General features: G+C 38.9%; 1 protein-coding gene across 2 annotated transcripts in view; it reads left to right on the top strand.

Moving 5' to 3' along the window:
• The first annotated feature begins 10,685 nt into the window (after window positions 1–10,685).
• RAP1A (RAP1A, member of RAS oncogene family) overlaps window positions 10,686–20,394 on the top strand; it is a 68,020-nt gene continuing 58,311 nt past the window's right edge. The window contains exon 1 of one of the 2 annotated variants that reach the window (XM_027091155.1): window positions 10,686–10,779. Coding sequence is in view for 1 of the 2 variants with exons in the window: in XM_027091157.1 (XP_026946958.1) it covers window positions 10,766–10,779 (14 nt within the window). In the remaining variant the exon portion in view is untranslated. The remainder of the gene's footprint in view (window positions 10,780–20,394) is intronic. The other variant, XM_027091157.1, reaches the window with a different exon arrangement.

Here is a 20,394-nt window from a genome sequence, read left to right on the forward strand (position 1 = left end):
GTGTGTGTGTGTGTGTGTGTGTGTGTGTGTGTGTGTGTGTGTGTGTGTGAGATGTGGAGGATTTGCTAAAAGGCACCACCTCTGCAGTTGGAGCAATTAGAAAAGGTGCTCCTTCCTGCAGGTTGATTTGGCCTCAAACTTGGTTGGCAGAACAGGGGCTGGATTTCAGCTCCCACCTGCCTCCTGCACGTCAGTGGCCTGAACAGGCTACCAAATGTACTACCTGACCTACCTGCATTTGCACCCACGGACTTTGCCTCCTCGCCAAAAAGAGTGTGTGAACATACTGTCCTTGCTCCTATCCAAGGCCAACTCCTCCACTTCTACACTAGGTCTCATCGTTTCTCACCTACTGGAGGACAAGCTTTCTCCAGCTGTCTCCTCTTATCTTCTGCGTCATCACCTTTACCTCTCTAAAGGTTCATTCCAGAATACCAACATAAGGAAACATCCCCCATCTTTAAAATACCTTCCCTTAATCCCAAGTACTCCTCTCTCTCCCTCTTTCTTTACAGCAAAGCTCCTCAAGAGCTGTTTAGACTTGCTATAAACACTTTCTCTTCCTCACCTCCCATCTCTTGTTCACACTAATCAGACTTTCTGCCCAATGACTCTGTTGAAACTGCTTTCGTCAAGGACATCAGCAACCTTCATCAGGTCAAATGCAGTGTTCAAACTCTCAGTCCTCATCTTACTTATTTCAACGGTATTTGATAAGACTGGTCACTCCCACCTTCCTGAAACAATTCTCTTATCTTCCAACACTCCACCCTCTCCTGGTGTTCCTCCTACCTCGTAGCTCCTTCTGCTCTTCTACAGAATTTCCAAAGGTTGAAGTTTACCTTCCTCCTCCCCTCTAGCTACTCTCCCTCCTAAGTGATTTTACATAGACCTAAGGCTTTTAAAAAGCATCTATGTGCCGATGACTCCCAAATTCATATGTTCAGACTCATATATCCATCCAACTGTTTTGCATCTCTACTTGGATGTAGAACAAGCACCTTATGCAACATGTGCAAAACAGAATTCCTGATTTCCCCCACCTCAGATTTTTTTCCTTTTTAAATCTTCCCCATCTCATTAAATAGTATCACCATTAACCTATCCTTTACGCCCTGAACCTAAGTATCATTCATGATTTTTTGTTCCTTCACACACTCTCTGCCAAATCCATTCCAAATCTATATGTATCTGAATACATCCCGAAACATCCCTTCTCACCCCTTTTCTGCTGCCATCCTAGTCCAAGCTACCATAAACAGCTTCCTTACTGGTCTCCCTGAGGACATCTGTGCTTCCCTGTTGTGTATTTTACACACATTAGCAAGAGTAACTTTTTCAAATGTGAATCAGATGCGGTCACTCCTCTGCTCACCCTCCCATGGCTTTCTGTTGCTCTTATTAACAGCCCATAAGGCGCCATAGGATCTGACCTCTTCCCCACCTCTCAGCCTAACTACTACTGCTCTCTGGCTAACTGACTACGCTCAGCCATACTGGCCTTTTGTTGGTCCTGCAACATGCCAGGCTATTCCCACTTCTGAGTTTATGGCTGATGTTCTTTCAGCTTGGAAAGACCCCCCTACCCCTCTCCTCCCGAGGTATTTGCTAGGCTCACCCCTTCATATCATACATGTATGTGCTCCAAGGTCTCCTCTGAGGGGCAATACCTGGCCATCTATAAAGTCATCCCATTCCTGGCTTTATATTTCTTCACACAACATCACTTCCCGAAATTTTTGTTTACTTGTTTGTTGTGTCTCCTCTCTCCCACTAGAATGCAAGCTCCACGGGGCCTTTGCTTGCCAACGGCATTTCCTGAACCTAGGACAGTGCCTAGCACCTACTAGATGCTCAATTAGTACTTATCAAATGGTTGCATTCCCTCCAAAATTCTATTCTCCTGAATCTTCAGACCCTTCCTCATTTCCTTTCCAGCCTCCCACACCACCACCCCACGCAAGGCAAAGCTGCAACTCCCCGCTCTTTCCTCTGCGTTCTTAGCTCTTCCACCGCCTTCCAGCGCGGCCCCTTTAAGCGGACTCCGGAAAGCCGCGGGGAAGGCGGGGCCGAAACCTCGCCGCTGCTGACTCGAAGGGGCGGGGCGGAACTAAGGGGGCGTGGCCTGCGTGCTGCGTGCGTGCGCGTTCTGGAGGCGCCGCCGCCGCCGCTCTCGAGGCCGCCGCCGCCGCCGCCGCCGTCGCCGCGCAGAGCCGGAGCAGGAGCCACGGCCGAGAGGAGGGAGGAGGAGGAGGAGGAGGTGGAGGAGGCGCCGGACCGTGGGGGTGAGTGAGGGGCGGGGAGCCGGAGCCGGCCCCAGAGGGAGCAGGGGGCGCGGGTCGGCCGAGCCCGGGCTGAGGCGGCTCCTGTCGCCGGTCAGTCCCCTGGCTCCCCCTTCTTTCTCCGCGTTCCCTCGGTGTCCGGGGCGGCGGCCCGGGGGCCTGGCCGGCGGGAGGGGCCAGGGCTCGGGGAGGCCCGGCCGCTGCCGCCCGGGGCCAGAGCCAACCACGCCCGCGGACCGAGCCGGTCGACTGTGGTTGGGCCTGCGGGAGAGGGACGGGAGGGGCCCGGGCCGGGTGTGGGAGAGAAAGAGGACATTGTGTCCCCCACCCTCCAACTCCCTGAGGTGTCATGGCACAAGCCCATTTCCCTCGCCATCTCCCCGGACATAGTGCCCTCGCCCCTCGCTGCCTGAGAGAGGTAGAAGATTAGACATCGCTGCATTTTTTTTCTTCTTGCTTGTCCCCAGACTAGGGTCAGATCTTCTTTCAAACGCAGCTCACCCTTTGGGGGGCACGCGTAGAAGGGGGTTGCAGGGTTGGGTGAATTTTCTGTCCTCCCTCGGCTCCTTGGAGAGGTGCGGGTAGACGGGAGCGGTGTCCTTTCTGTGTTCCCTTGTTAGGGTTCGGGGTCTCCCGTTCCTTCCTTCATTCCCCCGGTGCACAGGGCTGACATCTCTACACCCCACTCCACCTCTCAGCTCCTTTCCCGCCCTCTCTCCCCCACGTCTTCCGTAGCATGCCATGTGTTCGCTTTTTCAGCGTTGCCTTTCTTGGATCTCTGCTTTTTTCCAGAATTTTGTTAGGGAAGAGGTCACTGTGTGATTCTTCTTGTCTTCCTTCAAACGGGGACTGGTAGGAGTGTCTTTTGCCCCCTCGTTCAGGAAGTTAAGGACAGTGTCTTAGATAAATTGTGTAATTTACTGCTATAGGGGAAAGATGAGGGGAAGACATCAACTCACAGGGCTAAGAACCAGTTTAGGGGACCATTTGACCTCTTGGAAAAAGAACTAGCATTGAGGAGTTAATGTATTCCGTTTTGGGAGGGAAGATCGTTTTGTCACTGCTTTGAAGGGAGGTGGTTTTAAGAAGGAAGGGAATAACAGGGCAGGAGGTTATTGGGTCACAGTCGTACAGGTGGCCACAGTTTTCTGCTTCCTGGGTGTGAGATGATGATTTTTCCTGTTTTTAATCACAGTAAAAATGAAGGATCAGCTCTTAGTTTTAACGTGGGGCTGCTACCTTCAAAAGCATGCTGAAAGGGCAGTCTCAGAAGGGATGCTGCTGGAAACAGGATTTGGAAACTTTATTTTGGTTTCCTGTCAGAGTGTGTGGGGGTGGGCACACGTGTGTGTAGTTTTTCTTTTCTTTTGATGTAACTGATACCTGTGATATTTTGCCATAATAAGCACTAAATCAGGCCCTGATCCCCTGTCTGTCTTTATTATGATTTCCTATAACACTTTCTGTTTGAAATTATATTTCTGTTGGTTGAAATTCTTTTTAGTCTGGTGTTTCAGTGAATCTTGTTTACTCCGCATTTTGAATTATGTACTACAAAATATACTTAGGTGTAAGGTACTGAGGATCACACCATGCCCACTGGCACATGGTAGGCACTTGGTATTTCTTGAATGAATTGTTTGATTACAAAGATGTGTCTAAGTTTTACATATCATCTATCTTTTTGAGAGGTAGCTCAAATTAGAAGATTGCATTTCACTTCCAATATACAAAATACTAATTATTAACGTTTTTTGGGCCACTGACACCTTTGAGAATATAGTGAAATATACGTATAGACTCTCTCCTCAGGAAAGAAGCAGTAGACATTTATGCACAAAATTTCACATTCAGTTTCACGGACCCTCTGAAACCAACCATGGGTGCTTGTCTTAAATGTAAACTGGAATCCTGAGTATTATTCAGTTCCATATTAAAACTGTTCAAATACCTTTGTTCACCTTCTGTGTGACCTCAGGAATGACAGTGTCTGCCCTTACAGACTAAACTTTGGGTCTTTGGAAACAAGATTTAAGAGTGATTGTTATTACAATTTTATGTGGAAAAGTTCTCATTAATAACTTTTACCAATAATTTTGAACTAGTAATTTTAAATTTTTTTTTTTTTTTTTTGCGGTACGTGGGCCTCTCACTGCTGTGGCCTCTCCCGTTGCGGAGCACAGGCTCCGGACGCGCAGGCTCAGTTGCCATGGCTCACGGGCCCAGCCGCTCCGCGGCATGTGGGATCTTCCCGGACCGGGGCACGAACCCGTGTCCCCTGCATCGGCAGGCGGACTCTCAACCACTGCGCCACCAGGGAAGCCCCTGAACTAGTAATTCTAAACAAACGGCTTTGAAGGAAATAAGATTGTTATAGTCACTTTTGACAGCTTAAAATCATAATCACGACTGACTTATGATTTTATTGTGCAAACTCCTTAGCAATATGATCAGCACTTGAAAATGTTCAAAGATCATTTTTCCAGTTCTCTTCCAAGCTTGTTTATATGCATGGTTTTTCATGTAGTTAATAATTATTGTACAATTATCAACATCCAGTATTAATCTAACAAGTGCTTTTTAAATGCCTTAAAACAAAGTCCTTGCTGTCATAGAGCTTATATACTAATCAGGAGAGGTGGGCCATAACCAGATAAATATAGAATAAGTCAGATGATAAGAGGTATGCAGAAGAGTAAAGTAGGGTAAGAGGATAAAGAGAAACAGTAGCAAGGAAGGGTAGTCAGGGAAGACATGAGTGAGGGATATATGCTCTCTTGGGGAAGAAGGTTACAGGCAGAGAGGACTGTTAAGTGCAAAGACTGCTCAGTCTTTGCCTTGACCTTTTGGAGAAGGCCAGTAAGCAAGAGGGAAAGTGAGAGAGCTTGAGGTTAAAGAAGTAGCCGAGGCCACTATAAAGCCTTTTAGGCAATGGTCAGAACTTTGGATTTTACTTTGAATGAGATGGGAAACCACTGGAGGGTTTTGAGTAGAAGAGAGACCTGTTCTGACTTACGTTTGTGGGAAATGTTCTGGCTGCTGTGTGGAAATCAACTGGGAGAGGGGGGTGGGAGTAGAAGCAGGAAGACCTTAGGAGGTTAATCTTCATTTTAAACCTTTTTCCGTGGTTGCAAAATAGTCCATCTACCTGCTCTTGGGCGTATAGGTAGTTTCCTTTTCCCCCTATTGAAAATAACAATGAAATGAACACTTTTGTGTATGCAACATTTTCTTTCTTTTCGAATATTTCCTTGGAATTGATTTCCAGAAGTACTGCTGAATCAAAGTATATAAATATACTTGTCTTCTTGGTGTGTCTATTAATTCCTTCAGAGAGTAGATTGTACTAGTTAAAAGTGACAGTTGTTGATCTTAAGTTTCATGCAGTGTCACTTGCATTGAATATTATTATTTAATACTTTAAAAAATAATTTGAGTTATAAAAAAGAGACCTTTTAGATTGTTAGAGTGAATTTTCCAGCAGCTCACGTGAGTTCATTAGTTAGCTCACCTCTCTCTTTAACATTTGACAGCAGCGTGCCAGCTGTTGGTGCTGACTGTTGGGGATACATCTTGAATTAGAAAGGGTCTCTGCCCTCAGGGAGTTTTACATAATGTGATAGTTAAATAACTTCAGATCTTGCCAGTGTTTACTGATACTCAAGAACTTTGTTAGTATATGGTTGATGATCTTTTATATAGAATGGACATTCCAATCAAGCACCTAATTTTTCATATTGATAATTTTTTTTTTTTGCAAAGGGATTTTTAAATGGCATCTGCAATTTGTTTAATTTCTGTTTTGTATGTCTTTAGAATCATACATCTCTGATAGCCCCACGTTTTGTTCTTTGCAGTAAATTTATGCAGATAGTACTTGGTTGAGGACTTTCACAGTTGAATTTTTAAATTGTTGTAATTCTTTATAAGTTATTCAAAACACAGAGACTGTTGTTTCTGTTAAATAAGGTCAGCACTGCATCTTTGAAATTTTATTTAGATTATAAAGGAGGATGATACCAGTCTGTTTTGATAGAGTCATACCACTGGGCGTCTACATGGCTTGATTTGGCATGAGCGGAAACTCCAATATCTATGAATTGAGTGGGTTGAACTAATAGAGTTACCTGCAAGCACCTAGCACTGTGTGTGACACGAGCTAGGGACTCAGCAAATGTTCATTGAACCTCGGATAACCTCTAAGCTCCCAGTTCTAAAATTCTCTTATTTTAGAAGGTCAATAAAAATATCTTGTATAAAGCATTTATATCTTAATGTTGTGGTGAGTTTAAAATTGTGAACATAAACTTACTTCCTCCTAATGTTCCTTTCAGATTGAACTCATCAGTTTTAAAAAGAGTTATGGCATATTGCCAAGTATTTTCTGCTCGTTGCGATGTCATATACTGCTGCATGACTTAATGCCAAATTCATATCTTATGGAAATGATTAATGTTAAAAATAAAGATATTTAAGCTTTCTTATGTTACTGAAACAGATGAAACATCCATTTTTTCCCCTTTTTTCTGTGTGTGAAATTTGAACCTATAAACTTACCATGATGTTCTGATCAGTTAAGCAGTTCAACAGAGAACTATGCCATTCTGTCATTTTTGCTTGAAAATAGGCCTTTTAGAGGTAGAAGGTACAGGTATGCACCAATAGAAAAAGGAAATTGTGTATGATGATTAAGGTGGAATTGAAATAAGAAATAGTATACTTTTATAAGTGGAATATCTCAGGATTAAATATGTTCTATGAAATTAATTTCAATCATTAGACTAATGGCTTTTTTTTTTTCAGTTCAGATGACTTACTTAGGCTATATAAATTTAGGTTAGATAAATCTGGAAAAGATTTCTTTGCATATCCAGTTTTCCCAGAGATAGAGATAAGTTTCCTATCTTCAGCGTATTTATTTAGTTCACATTGATAGAGAGTGGTTCAAAGTGTAGAATGGTAAAACTAACCAAATTTGGAATTAAATATGTAATTCTGTGTTTGGTTTCAAAATATATTTATATTAGGCCATATCTCATAAGGATAGGAATGTACTAAACACATAACTGATAAAAGACACTGTTGGATTAATTAAAACTTAAGTTGATTTACTTCAAATTCACAAGTATACATGTATACCTATAACACGCATGGTTGTTTGCAATGCTGTGTTATACTCACTCATTTTGGTTGTAAGAAATAACTTTGCTTAGGCTAGAACTGTGGCTTAGTTATCAATGACAAAAGTGTAAAGTTGGAGAGACACAAAGAACTGAGTACAACTGTTTCTTTGGACAAAGCCCAAATGCCGCTTGTAAGATTCTAAGTTAGTAGTAGTAAGAATTCTCTCTTATTGCAGACTGAACATTTCAGATCTGTCAGATGTGTGATCCGGAGAGTAAATTCATTCACTCTGTTTTCAGTGATATTTTTAAATTCATTTATAAATAGGATCATTCTGTTCTAGACATGTTGGCTGTTTTATAGGACATTAAGCAAGCAACCATAACTTAATTATTTTAGCAGCTGACATTTAACACTAATCTTTGGGTTTTATGTAGTTTTCAGTATCTATTCCAAATCATTGATGTCTTTTGAACTACCTTATTTATTCATTTATTTGGCTGAACCGGGTCTTAGTTGCGGCATGTGGGCTCTTTTAGTTGCAGTGTGCAGGCTCTTAGTTGCGTCATGTGGGATCTAGTTCCCTGACCAGGGATTGAACCCGGACTCCCTGCATTGGGAGCTCACAGTCTTTTTTTTTTTTTTTTTTTTTTTTTTTTTTGCGGTACGCGGGCCTCTCACTGCTGTGGCCTCTCCCGTTGCGGACGCGCAGGCTCAGCGGCCATGGCTCACGGGCCCAGCCGCTCCGCGGCATGCGGGATCCTCCCAGACCGGGGCACGAACCCGTGTCCCCTGCATCGGCAGGCGGACTCTCAACCGCTGCGCCACCAGGGAAGCCCGGGAGCTCACAGTCTTAACTACTGGACCACCAGGGAAGTTCCTGCACTACCTTTTTTTAAATTTATTTTTTAAATTTATTTATTTTTGGCTGCATTGGGTCTTTGTTGCTGTGTGCAGGCTTTCTCTAGTTGTGGTGAGCGGGGGCTGCTCTTCGTTGCGGTGCGCGGGCTTCTCATTGCGGTGGCTTCTCTTGTTGCGGAGCACAGGCTCTAGGCGCGGGGGCTTCAGTAGCTGTGGCATGCGGGCTCAGTAGTTGTGGCTCATGGGCTCTAGAGCGCAGGCTCAGTAGTTGTGGCGCACGGGCTTAGTTGCTCCGTGGCATGTGGGATCTTCCCGGACAAGGGCTCGAACCCATGTCCCCTGCATTGGCAGGTGAATTCTTAACCACTGTGCCACCAGGGAAGCCCCCTGAACTACCTTTTATTTATTTATTTATTTTTAATGCATTTATTTATTTTATTTATTTAATTTTGGCTGCGTCAGGTCTTTGTTGCTATGGATGAGATTTTTCTAGTTGCGGTGAGCGGGGGCTGCTCTTCGTTGCAGTGCGTGGTCTTCTCATTGCGGTGGCTTCTCTTGTTGTGGAGCACAGGCTCTAGGCGCCCGGGCTTCAGTACTTGTGGTATGCGGGCTCAGCAGTTGTGGCTCACGGCCTCTAGAGCGCAGGCTCAGTAGTTGTGGCGCATGGGCTTAGTTGCTCTGTGGCATGTGGGATCTTCCCGGACAAGGGCTCGAACCCATGTCCCCTGCATTGGCAGGTGGATTCTTAACCACTGTGCCACCAGGGAAGCCCCCTGAACTACCTTTTAAACTCTAGCTGTGAAAATATTGCATAACTTGATTATTAGATTTCAGATTCAGTCATTGAACAGAAGTTTGGGTGACCCAGTATTTGGCAGTTTGACAGAAACTGAGATGTGAGTCTGTAGTTTCTACTCTAAGTATATAGTCTATATATATAGTCTAGTAATTTATTTTGTTTCCCAGAACCTGACATATGTCTTTTAAATAAATGTTGTATTTTCATGGTTGAGTAAAAATAGAATGATACTCATTTTGTGAGTAAAAGCTATGTGATATTTTAATTCTCTCTTAGTTTCTGAACAACTATTTCTGTGGTCTTATTTTCTAACAGCTTTTTAGTAGAAATTATCTCTGGGTGATAGGTTTATGGGTAATCTTCAACTTCTTCTTTACATTTATGTTCTTTTCAAAATTTGCCACAATGGAACATGAATTAGTTTAAACAAGAAAAAAATGTTTTAAACAAGAAAAAAATGAAGAAAAAAATTAGAGCAAACCAGTTTCCCATTGGTTAAAGTGCAGTAAAATAAGAATTGCTTGCTCAACCACCTATTTTACTTCCGTCAAAGGTCTTTTCTTTCCTTTTTTTTTTTTTTTCCAAATTGCTTTTCCACATATATGCCACATTGTAGGGAAGTTTTTTCCCGGTTCAGCTAACAGTTTTAATTCTATGTTTAATGTGAGAAGTTTTGGATTTTTTTTTCTTTTGAAGAACAGCTTAATATTTTTTCTACACTGATTAAAATCAACCTGTGCCACTAAAGTTAACTATCCAATAGAACAGAAACGTGCATATAGAGAAAATGCATTTGTGTGCATTTTTAGTGAATGTTGTTGGTAGCTTGCCAGCTTTATTTTCAAGTTCCTCCCAGACCTGTGATGTGCTTATAAGGCAACAACGGTATATTTAGTTAATTTGCAAAATGAGAATACTTTTTCTGGTTTTTCCATTTTGCATGTTTTGAGTTAGGATTAATTGGACATTTATTATTCTCAACAGGCATACGGTAAAACAGTTCGTTTAACTGTGGTGCTTTCTATTGGAGTATTGGCTGACTTTTAGATAGTGAGCCTTGTGCAGTTTCATGAGTACTACTGAGTTTTGGATGACATTCTTTACACAATCTGAAAGTACCCCTGAGCCTAATAGAAGCTGGAAACAAAACAAATTTGATGTTTTCTTTGCAGTAGGAAGTGTAGTTTCTAGTACAAGAAATATGCCCTTGTTAGGTTCAGGACCATTTTCAGGGGTTATAACTGTTTGAACATTTTTTTCTTGTTTAAACTAATTCATGCTGCATTGTGGCAAATTTTGAAAAGAACATAAATGTAAAGAGGAAATTGAAGATTACTCATAAACCTATCGCCCAGAGATAATTTCTACTAACATTTTAATGTACATTTTTCTAGTTCTTTCCTCACGTGTACAGATTCTTTTAATTTTTAAAAAAATTGGAATTATATTTCTATACATACAGTTTCGCTCCTACTTTTTTCTCTGAACAGGGTATCGTTCTCCTAGTGTGGGACCCTTAGGTTGATCTTTATAATACTACTATTTTAGATAACACTGGGGCAAACATTTTTGTACATTTATCTTTGATTGCATCTCTGTTTTTTTTTTTCTTCCTTTAGGGTAGATTCCCAGAAGTGGGATAACTGGATCAGAGGGTGGTTACCCTGTGTATAAGAGTGTGTGTCTCACTGCACCTTCAATGGCATTGAGTAGGTCAGTTTTTACAATCTTTGCCAATTTGATAGATATCTGTTACAATTCTTGGGTGGTAATCACAAAATCCTCATATTATTAATAATCTGTAAAACCATCAGCGTGTATGATTATTAATTTGCAGTCGTCTTTGAAAAAGTTGGTTGGAATGATTTTCTTTGAAAATATTTTAGGTAAAAGTAATCTTTGTAACAGAAAAGATATTCCTTGACATTGCAAGTTGAGTATTGTTCTTATATTGGAAAGAAATAGCATTTTAGTCTTCTCTCTTTACTAAAATAACAAACATGAGAAAGCTTATTTTATAGTATGTAATAAGTAGAACTATAATGTAAAACTAAATTGTTTCAGATAGATGAGAGGGATAGTCACATGATTCAGACTTAAAAAAAACCACACAACTTAGTGTTTAGAGCAATGGCTGTAGAGTTAAGCAGCCTGTGTTCAAATCCTTGCTTTCCCACTTACTAAATATATCATTTGAGGCAACTTACTGAGTGTACAATTTAAGGTAACCTACTAAATATATAATTTGATGTTTCTGAGCTTTGGGTTTCTCATCTTTAATAGGAGAATAAATAATAATACCTACTTTATAGGATTGTTGAGAGGATTAGAAATACTGTTTAAGACTACTGAGCACATAGTAGGCGTTTAATAAAAGCTGGCAGTTGTTGGGTTTGGAAGTTTTGGGCCAGTTTTGTAGGGTGGGGCAGGACATATCTTTCGTGTGTCCTTATTTACATAAATAAATGCAGAGATGCAAAGGGGCCTTGAGCAGTGGCAGCTGGAAGGGAGTGGTAGACATTCTTTGTGGTAGGAGTGGCATGAGCCAAGATAGAAAGTTCAGGACAAGTTGGAGGACAGGAGATTGATTTGACAGAAGCCTAGGCTTGTATAGTTAGAAAATAATGGCAATAAGGGCATAGAGATTGATTGGGACTAGACTTTGGAAGCCATTGAATGCTAGGTTGAGAAGTATAGGCTTTATGTGGGAGCACAAGAAGTTTTGATATGAGGAAAATGATCCGATCAGAGCATTCATCTTTTGGAAGATGAATCTAGCTACAGAGTACAGAATGAATTGAGGAAGAAAGAGACTGAAGATAAGGAGACTGGTTTAAACACATAGGTAAGGCAAGATCTGAGGGTTTAACGGAAAACAAGAGGGAAGGTTTTGGGGGGAGTTGCTAGGAGTCACTGTTGTGAAGATCTCTGGATCTTCAAGTATACCCAGTTTGGAGATGAAGTTCAAAAGAAAGAGTCTGAGTCTATTGAATAGGTTACCTGGAATTAGGTAACCTCTGAGAGAAGATAAGACTCAGTGTGTACACTTTGGTTGTTGCTACCTTTTTTAAAAAAATTGAAGGGTAAAAGATTCCTGTTTTTCATCAATAAAAATCATATGTTTATGCTATTTCTTTGACAAATGTATAGTCTCCTGTAGAAATTTACTTATCTAACATTTTGAGTTCTTAGCTAACAGGGAATCTCACTTTTAGACATTGTATTTCTGAAGGTATTATCTTAAAATACTTCACTATAAGGTGAAATTCTTCTGTGTGGTTTTTCCAGCTTTTGTGAATGCAACTGGACTTTAGAAACATCAGTTTTGTGAGCAGAAGTGATGAAAAGTGCAGTATAGACTTCTTGTTAAGCAGCTTAGCATGTTGAAGGCAGTAAAATATGGAGCAATAAAAAATAGGAAACTGAGGATGTGCTCTTTAGAAAAAATATCACTTTCAGTACTTCTCTCTTAATTTCTTAAGTTAAAATAAAATGAGTTAGCAAATGCCATTCTTAGTCATTCTGGTACTGGTTCTAGCTCCACGCTAATTGTACTTTCCACTTGGCTGAATAATATGTAAGCAAGTTAGCCTAAAGATTTATATTAATATTTCTTTTTGACTGATAAGTAAACTCACATGAGCTGTGAATTATCTGCTTGCTGTCTTCCTTTTATGTTACCAGTTGAAAAAAGAAGCAACCCCCAATTTTTAAAAAATAAATACAGCTTTGTGACACATGTAAGGTGTTTGCATTTTTTAAACCATTGAGTTTTATACCTTTCTTAATGTTTCTTTTAGTTTTCAAATATTTTCTAAACTCAGAAATAAAGTCTTTATTATTAATTTTATTCACATCCCTCCCCTTTAAGAGTATCCTTGAAAATATTTTAAATTAATAAGCAAATGTAGCACGTAGTATTGAGGACTGTATATGTGTTATTTTTTTTTACAAACACTGTTTTTTTAATGTGAAACTGCAAAAGCCAAATCTGGTCAACTGAGTGTTATTTCATTTACTAGAGACCTCAGATATTCAAAACAGGGATTTAATGTCTCAAACTATGAGATTCCAGTTAAGCCTATTTGAATTGATTTGAAGATATTCCTGTTGATCAACAGAAATCAGAACTACAATTCATTCCCTAGGACTGATGACTCTTAACCCTTCCCTCCTTCTCCCCAAGCATAGCTGAGAACAGAATCTTCCCTGATTTGGGCCATGCTGGCACTGTCACTATGATGTCAGATATAGCCTTCCCAGTCTGTACTTCTTACATTCTTCGAAGCCTACTTGCTTCTTGGCAGCAAAAATAAGTTATTAGATTGAGTGGCTAGCAGCTCATGGTATACTATTATAAGAAAATTCACAATTTTAAATGTCAGTTAGACCTCAATAAAGCTAAAATTAAAAAAAGAAAATTTATTCAATTTTTACATGAGGCGACATATGAGGTATGTGAAACATGAGTAGACTTCCATATTTTTCTATCCCAAAGGATTGAAATAAAAGAAAATAAAGCCCATTGGTTGAATAGATTATTGTGTACATTTTTCTTACTCTTTTTTCATTGAAAGAACATTTTTTCTTACTCCTTTTGAATAAGCAATTTTGAATGCTAAATGTAAGTTCTTGACTAAGAAATCAGTCCTTCCCCAAAATAATCTTAAGCAGTTTGGCTAGTTAGCCAACAAATATTTATTGAGTGATTATTGGTTACCTGGTGCTATTTTAGGAACTGAAGATAGGGCAGTGAATAGACTGCTCTCTGGAGTTCTTTATACCTGTGGGGTTTGGTGATTGTGGAGAGAAACAGTAAACAAACAAATAAGGGAACAGATAATTTCAGAGGTCACAAATGCTATGAAGAAGCTGTAACAGGAAGAAATGATAGTGATGGAAGGGTTTAGAATGAGTGTTGAGGAAAAATTCCCTGATGATATTAATCTGACACCTGAATGACAAAAAGCCAGACATGTGACAATCTGCAAGAAGAGTGAACCAGACAAGAGGGCCAGTTGGTGCAAAAGCCCTAAACTGGGAAGCAGCTAGTCATGATTGAGAAGGCCGTTGTGGTAAGCTGAGGGGAGACTGGTAGATGAAGTTAGCAAGGGACAGATCACAGAAGTCTATGGTGAAGGGTTTGGATTTTGTTCTTATAAATACAAAGGGAAGACGCAGGATATCACTACCTACCTTTATGGATAAATATGTGTAACTTTTGAATTTGAAGATGGTGTTACTAATGATACTGGCTTAAAACAAATCTGTAGGGTAACCAGTAGTTTTTCCAGACATAGAAAATCACCAATTTATGGTACATAAATTATGTTTTTCCAGGGGTCTGCAGAAATAAGAGTGAATTCTTTTTAGTATTGCAAAGAGCCTAATGAAAATTGTATGTTTGCTCTCAATAGATTTATACAGGTGAAATATTATGTATATTTGCTTTGACCAATAATTATATTGACTCAAATCTTTGAGGCTAATTACCACATTATCATTATCCTACATTGTGGTGATTTGCAGGCTGTTAATGAAATAAAACATTGTGCTTACACCTCAGAAACCCAGCATTAGGTTTCATTAGTTTTTATGTCTGACAATTTGAGAGTTCTAATTAGCCATTATAACTGATTAATAAAATGTGAGTGCATTTGATACACAAAAGTCTTTAAAGACATGGAATCTGTGGAGAATAAAGGATTTTTCATAGTTAGGTTGAGAACCACAGATAAATGTCCCAATCTCTAGAGGGACTTATAGGGGAAAAGGAACTAGTATTTTTGGGGGGGAAGGTAAAACCCTTACATCACATTTCATCTGCACAGCAAATCTGTGAAATAGGTATAGTTCATTTTTTGTAGATGATGAAACCCAAGGTAATTATATAATTTATGAAAATTCACAAACTTTTTTTATTAAGTCTTTTTTTCTTTTATTTTTGGCTGTGCTGGGTCTTCGTTGCTGCTCATGGGCTTTCTCTCGTTGTGACGAGCAGGAGCTACTCTTTGTTGTGGTGCGCGGGCTTCTCATTGCGGTGGCTTCTCTTGTTGCAGAGCATGGGCTCTAGGTGCTCGGGCTTCGGTAGCTGCAACACACAGGCTCAGTAGTAGTGGCACGCAGGCCCTAGAGTGCACGGGCTTCAGTAGTTGTGGTGCACGGGTCCGGTAGTTGTGGCGCACGGGCTTAGTTGCTCTGCGGCGTGTGGGATCTTCCGGACGAGGGCTTGAACCCGTGTCCCCCGCGTTGGCAGGTGGATTCTTAACCACTGCACCACCAGGGAAGTCCACAGACTCTTAATTGTAGAGGTTAATGCTGACTGCAAACTTTTAGAGGAAAGGACTGCTGCAGTACAAAGCACAAAATAAATGATCAGTAAATATTTGTGTTTTGCTTGCATGCAAACATGAATGAATGAATGAGTGAATGAGTAGGTGAATGACGGAAGACTGCCTCTATCCCTCTAATCTTTTCTTCAGTGCAGCACACCCTTTTTCTTCTATTAGATGAGTCTCAAAAACTCTTCAGAAATAATTGACTTCACCTATCTTTTTTCTCTGCAAAATTCCTCCCCCCATGTAGCTTAAATTACTTAAAATAAATCACACAGTAAAAATTCTAAGGAGGGAAATAAAGACCAGAAACTCAGAAAGTATAATTTTCACTAAGATTTTAACTACCTGAGTAGTCCCTAATGTTTTCAGCTTTAAAAGAAATCTGCTTTAGACTCTTGCATTCACATGCGAGATATCATCTTCTTTTGGTTCTGCTTCTATCTCTTAAATTGTTTATAATTGTTTAAAAATTTACTGTAGATTTTTGAAGTAAGGTGGCGGAACAACAGTAATCAAAATGTTTATGCAGCCAACATTAGTTGTCCACGTAATCTCTAACTGTTTCAGTGGGGGGGGGGTGTTTATTTCTGTCTTCTATTAGTACACCGTAGTGTGTGATTTATTGTTCAGAAATATGAACTGATAATTCCGGGGCATTTAATGGTTAGTAGGGTTAAAAACATACATAATGGGGATTTTTTTTCCTCGACTGATGTTAATACTCAGGCAGAATAGCAGTATGAGATCTCTCTAAACTTCATATTTATAGTTTCTAATCCTTCAAATGAATTAACATCTTTTTTATATATAAATTTATTTATTAATTTTTTTTTTTTGGTTGAGTTGGGTCTTTGTTGCTGCACGCGGGCTTTCTCTAGTTGTGGCGAGTGGGGGCTACTCTTCATTGCAGTGTGCAGGCTTCTCATTGCGGTGGCTTCTCTTGTTGCGGAGCACGGGCTCTAGGCACACGGGCTTCAGTAGTTGTGGCGCGAGGGCTTCAGTAGTTGTGGCTTGCAGGCTCTAGAGCACAGGCTCAGTAGTTGTGGCGCACGGGCTTAGTTGCTCTGCGGCATGTGGGATCTTCCCGGACCAGGGCTCGAACCAGTGTTACCTGCATTGACAGGCAGAGTCTTAACCACTGCACCACTAGGGAAGGCCCCAAATGAATTAATATCTTAATAAATTAAGTTTAGAGTACTTTTAAATGAATACTTAATATGAATGGATACCTAAGAGATGAAAATAGATGCAGATAATCGAGAGATTGAAAGAAACTCTTTTAGTGGAAGGTTGCAAAAGGGAAGGGATTATAATACAGGATTTACCATAAGGAAATGGATGACCCGTGGAAGTTGCTATGCTAGACTGTGAAAAGAAACTTATCTTCACCAAAAGAGAAATGAAATTGATGAAATGAGGGCTAAAAGGAGATAAATAACATTGAAGAGTAGAAAGAACACTTTAGGTTAGATATGGTGGCATACAGGGACCTTCTGACAGGATATGATGAATCTCATCATTTGTGGCAGTATCACTACTTCATGAAGGATGGGATCTGTCTTGTTGATTTGTGTTCAAAGTACAATAAACCTAGACAGAATGAAGAGCGTTGTTTTTGTGAAGAAGGAACATGTTTTTAAATTTGTCTCTAGCTGTCTGAGACTAAGGTTATAATATGATGGGTCTATAAAAGATAACTTCAGGTGATATTTGGTTCTTGGTATCCTCAAAGTGCTTTTTTTGGTTTTTGGGGTTTTGGGCTAGATTTCTGTATGACAGCTTTCAACTGCTCAACTGTTGTATGCTGCTGCTCTTTATTCTAATCATATAATCAGTTTAGTAATGACATACGTAACCCCCTGACATGAGATTTTCATGCTTCAGAAAATTGTTTTGCATATAAAGTACAAGTATCAATTTGCCCTGTTGATGTGTATATCTAAAAGTTGATGTAAGTGACACTTTTATAAATTTAATTATTTAAGAATATTAGATTAATTTAAGAAAAACCATGGGCAAGTCAGTTGGAAGGTGAATCTTAATGTCTTCAGACCCACCTTTATTTGTTTAAATCTTCAGATATTAGGTTATTTTGATGTTGTGTCTTTTACATCCAGATGATAAGTCTGGAACTTAAAAAAAAGTTCCTGTGCCTTTTGAATATTGAGTTTCACACTTGGGACAAACTCCGTTGTAAGACATTCTTTTGAATTTTAAATAAATGTTTGGTAACTTCTCACTAGTAGTCAAATGTCATAATTTTTACTTTAAAATATGACAGCATTATAACTCAAGTACAGTTGAAACTATGGGTAGGAGGGTTTTAGGTGATGTAGTCATTCTCTTATTTCCATTATGCTTTAGACTTGTACTACTGTCATCAATAGAACAAGCTTGAGATTGTGTCACCACTCAGTGCTATCTGCTTGTGTGTGTATGTAAGCAGTAGGCCTTAATACTGGGTATAAAGAATCATTGCTTTGTGGTGTTCCAAACTGGCTCTGCTTAGGTTCAACAGTACTGGGTTGAGCTTGTGTCTATAGTGAATTGTCACATTTTTGATCTTTTGCAGCTATAACATTTCCATAACCATGTATTTAATGTCTTCTGTGTGTTGATGTGCTGAAGATGGACATGTGAAGTTTTTTAGTAGTACAAAGAGAATGCCTATTTAATCAGTAAAATTTTTCAATGATTTTTTTTTAAAGCATTCAAATACTTGCAAAAGAGAGATGGCTCTATATGAAGGACCAACCATCCTCTCTCCACCTTGTGGTTAATTTTCAACAGTATAAGAAACTATTTTTTTTAGTCCTGTAAGCCAAAATGTTTTGTAGAAAATCAATCATGTAATCGCTTTTGTCTGCACCATTTAAAGAAATGCTCTATTGTTAAGAGAGAAAAAGTTGATTAACAATGTTTATATAGTATGATTTCAATTCTTATTTTTTACAAGTTTCTATTCGTATGTAGAATATAGGCAAAAAGGAAACATCAGTAGGATCAAAGTTGTTATCGTGAAGTTGGGATTACAGGTGATTTTTATTTTCCTTTTTAAATTTAAACTTTTTTCTGAATTTTATACACTGTTCATATATATGTTATAATTAGAAAATGAAGGTTCTAAGATGAGTTCATTATAGAATATGAAATTAAATTTAATAAAGCTTTTACAGATGAAGATTCTTTGGGGATAAAATGAGTTAAAGGCTTTACAGATGAATTAAACAAATGCATTCCTGAGATGGAATTATATATAATGACAAAATCTGTACTTTAAAACAAAAACAAGCAAAATTAAGTTCGTTTTCTTGGTGTAGCAAGTGAGAGAAATGGGAAAAGTGTACTATTGATATGATGACTTGGAAAACTTCTGATTCTTCTAACTCAGGTTTGCCTCAGTTACATTCATTTGTATACTGTTTTATAGATAATTGTTTAATTACAAGATATAAATGTATTTATATAAATGATATGCCAAATCTCACATTGAATATTTGGTTATTTGATACTGTATTTGTGGTCAGCAGGCAAAACACTATGAAAGTTCGTATATAGTATCTACCAGCTGTTACTTCACCTCTTTATTTCCCAGTTGTTTTCATCTGTAAAATGGAAAAAGACATGTTTGAGGATTGAATAAGTATGCCTGGCGTACAAAAAGCACTTAAATATCACTGCTGCCGCTATTATTACTACCAACAAAAGTTGGCATCGATGTCTATAAGAAACTGGAGAAGATCACTAGGAACTGAAGCAACGTCTTAATCCTTTGTATCCATTTTGACTAACCCAGTGTATTCTCTTTTAGTTAAGTGGGACTACTACCTGTACACTTAGGTAGATTCATTATTTATGTACACAGTAAATCTTGGCATTTGTGGTTTAACATTTTAAACCCAGAGTCTTTAACATGGGAGGTTTGTAATTTGGGGTAGGCAGAATTTTGAATCTTGCATATTTCAAGGCTGACATGACAAACACGTTTATTAACTAGCAAATTGAATGTAGCTGACAGCATCCCAGTTATTATTACCTAACAGTGACTTTTCTTTCCTACTTGTTTAATTTTCATCATGGGATTAAAAACTTGTGTTTCTTCGTGAATGATGCCTTGAGGCGGCCAGCAGTTAATACTGGATTTTGCAGATATAACTGAAGTGAGTTTATTTTAGTGGCAAAATTTATGAATTTTGCTTATTTCTTTTATATTCTTCACAGTGCCTTGTACCCAGTAGAAATAATGGATAATAGGGTGTGTTTGATAGTTTGTGAAGAAATTTGAATCTCCAGGTTCCTTAAAGGAAAGGGAGGAGGTTAGCAGGAATTCCTAGATTTCCGGGCTTTTAGGTTATTTTTATTTTTATCACTTAAGTACATAATTTAAAAAATTTCTTAGACCAGATTAAAATATATATCTGTCTGGATTTCATATTTCCATGGAGTGGTATGATGATATAAGTGTGCCTCATTTAATAAAAGCTACTAATCCCATCCATAGATATGTTGATTTTATTATCTGCAGTAGGACCAAGGAATCTGTAGTTAACTCTGCCAGTGGATCCCAGATAATTCTGACGCAGTACTTTTTCAATTTCTTACTCTATGTTTTCATTTTAGTATTATTGTTTTTTAAATCTGTATTGTATTTTTAAAGCCTTAGGACTATAGGAATAAACTTTATATTTAATAATGAAAATTAATGTTATGTCTTAACTTTAAGTAGTTCAATGTGCATATATTACTTATTCAGACCCAAGTAATACCAAGTTCATTGTAGAAAAAATGAGAGTACCAATGAGGCAGTGTTTCTCAGCCTTTTTATTATTATCACTTGCTCCCCTCACTCCAGTCTTTATATATATATTTTTCTAATCGTCCCCCAATGAAATTTTAATACCACAGGTATTATCCTGTATATTTGTTTATTTATTGTACATTAATCTGTGCTTTGTACACTAAAAGAGTTAAGATTTTTTTTACCTCCTTA

This window comes from Aethalodelphis obliquidens, unplaced genomic scaffold (genome assembly GCF_003676395.1).
Source record: "Aethalodelphis obliquidens isolate GAN/ISIS:26980383/991018 unplaced genomic scaffold, ASM367639v1 scaffold70, whole genome shotgun sequence".
NCBI lineage: Eukaryota > Metazoa > Chordata > Mammalia > Artiodactyla > Delphinidae > Aethalodelphis > Aethalodelphis obliquidens.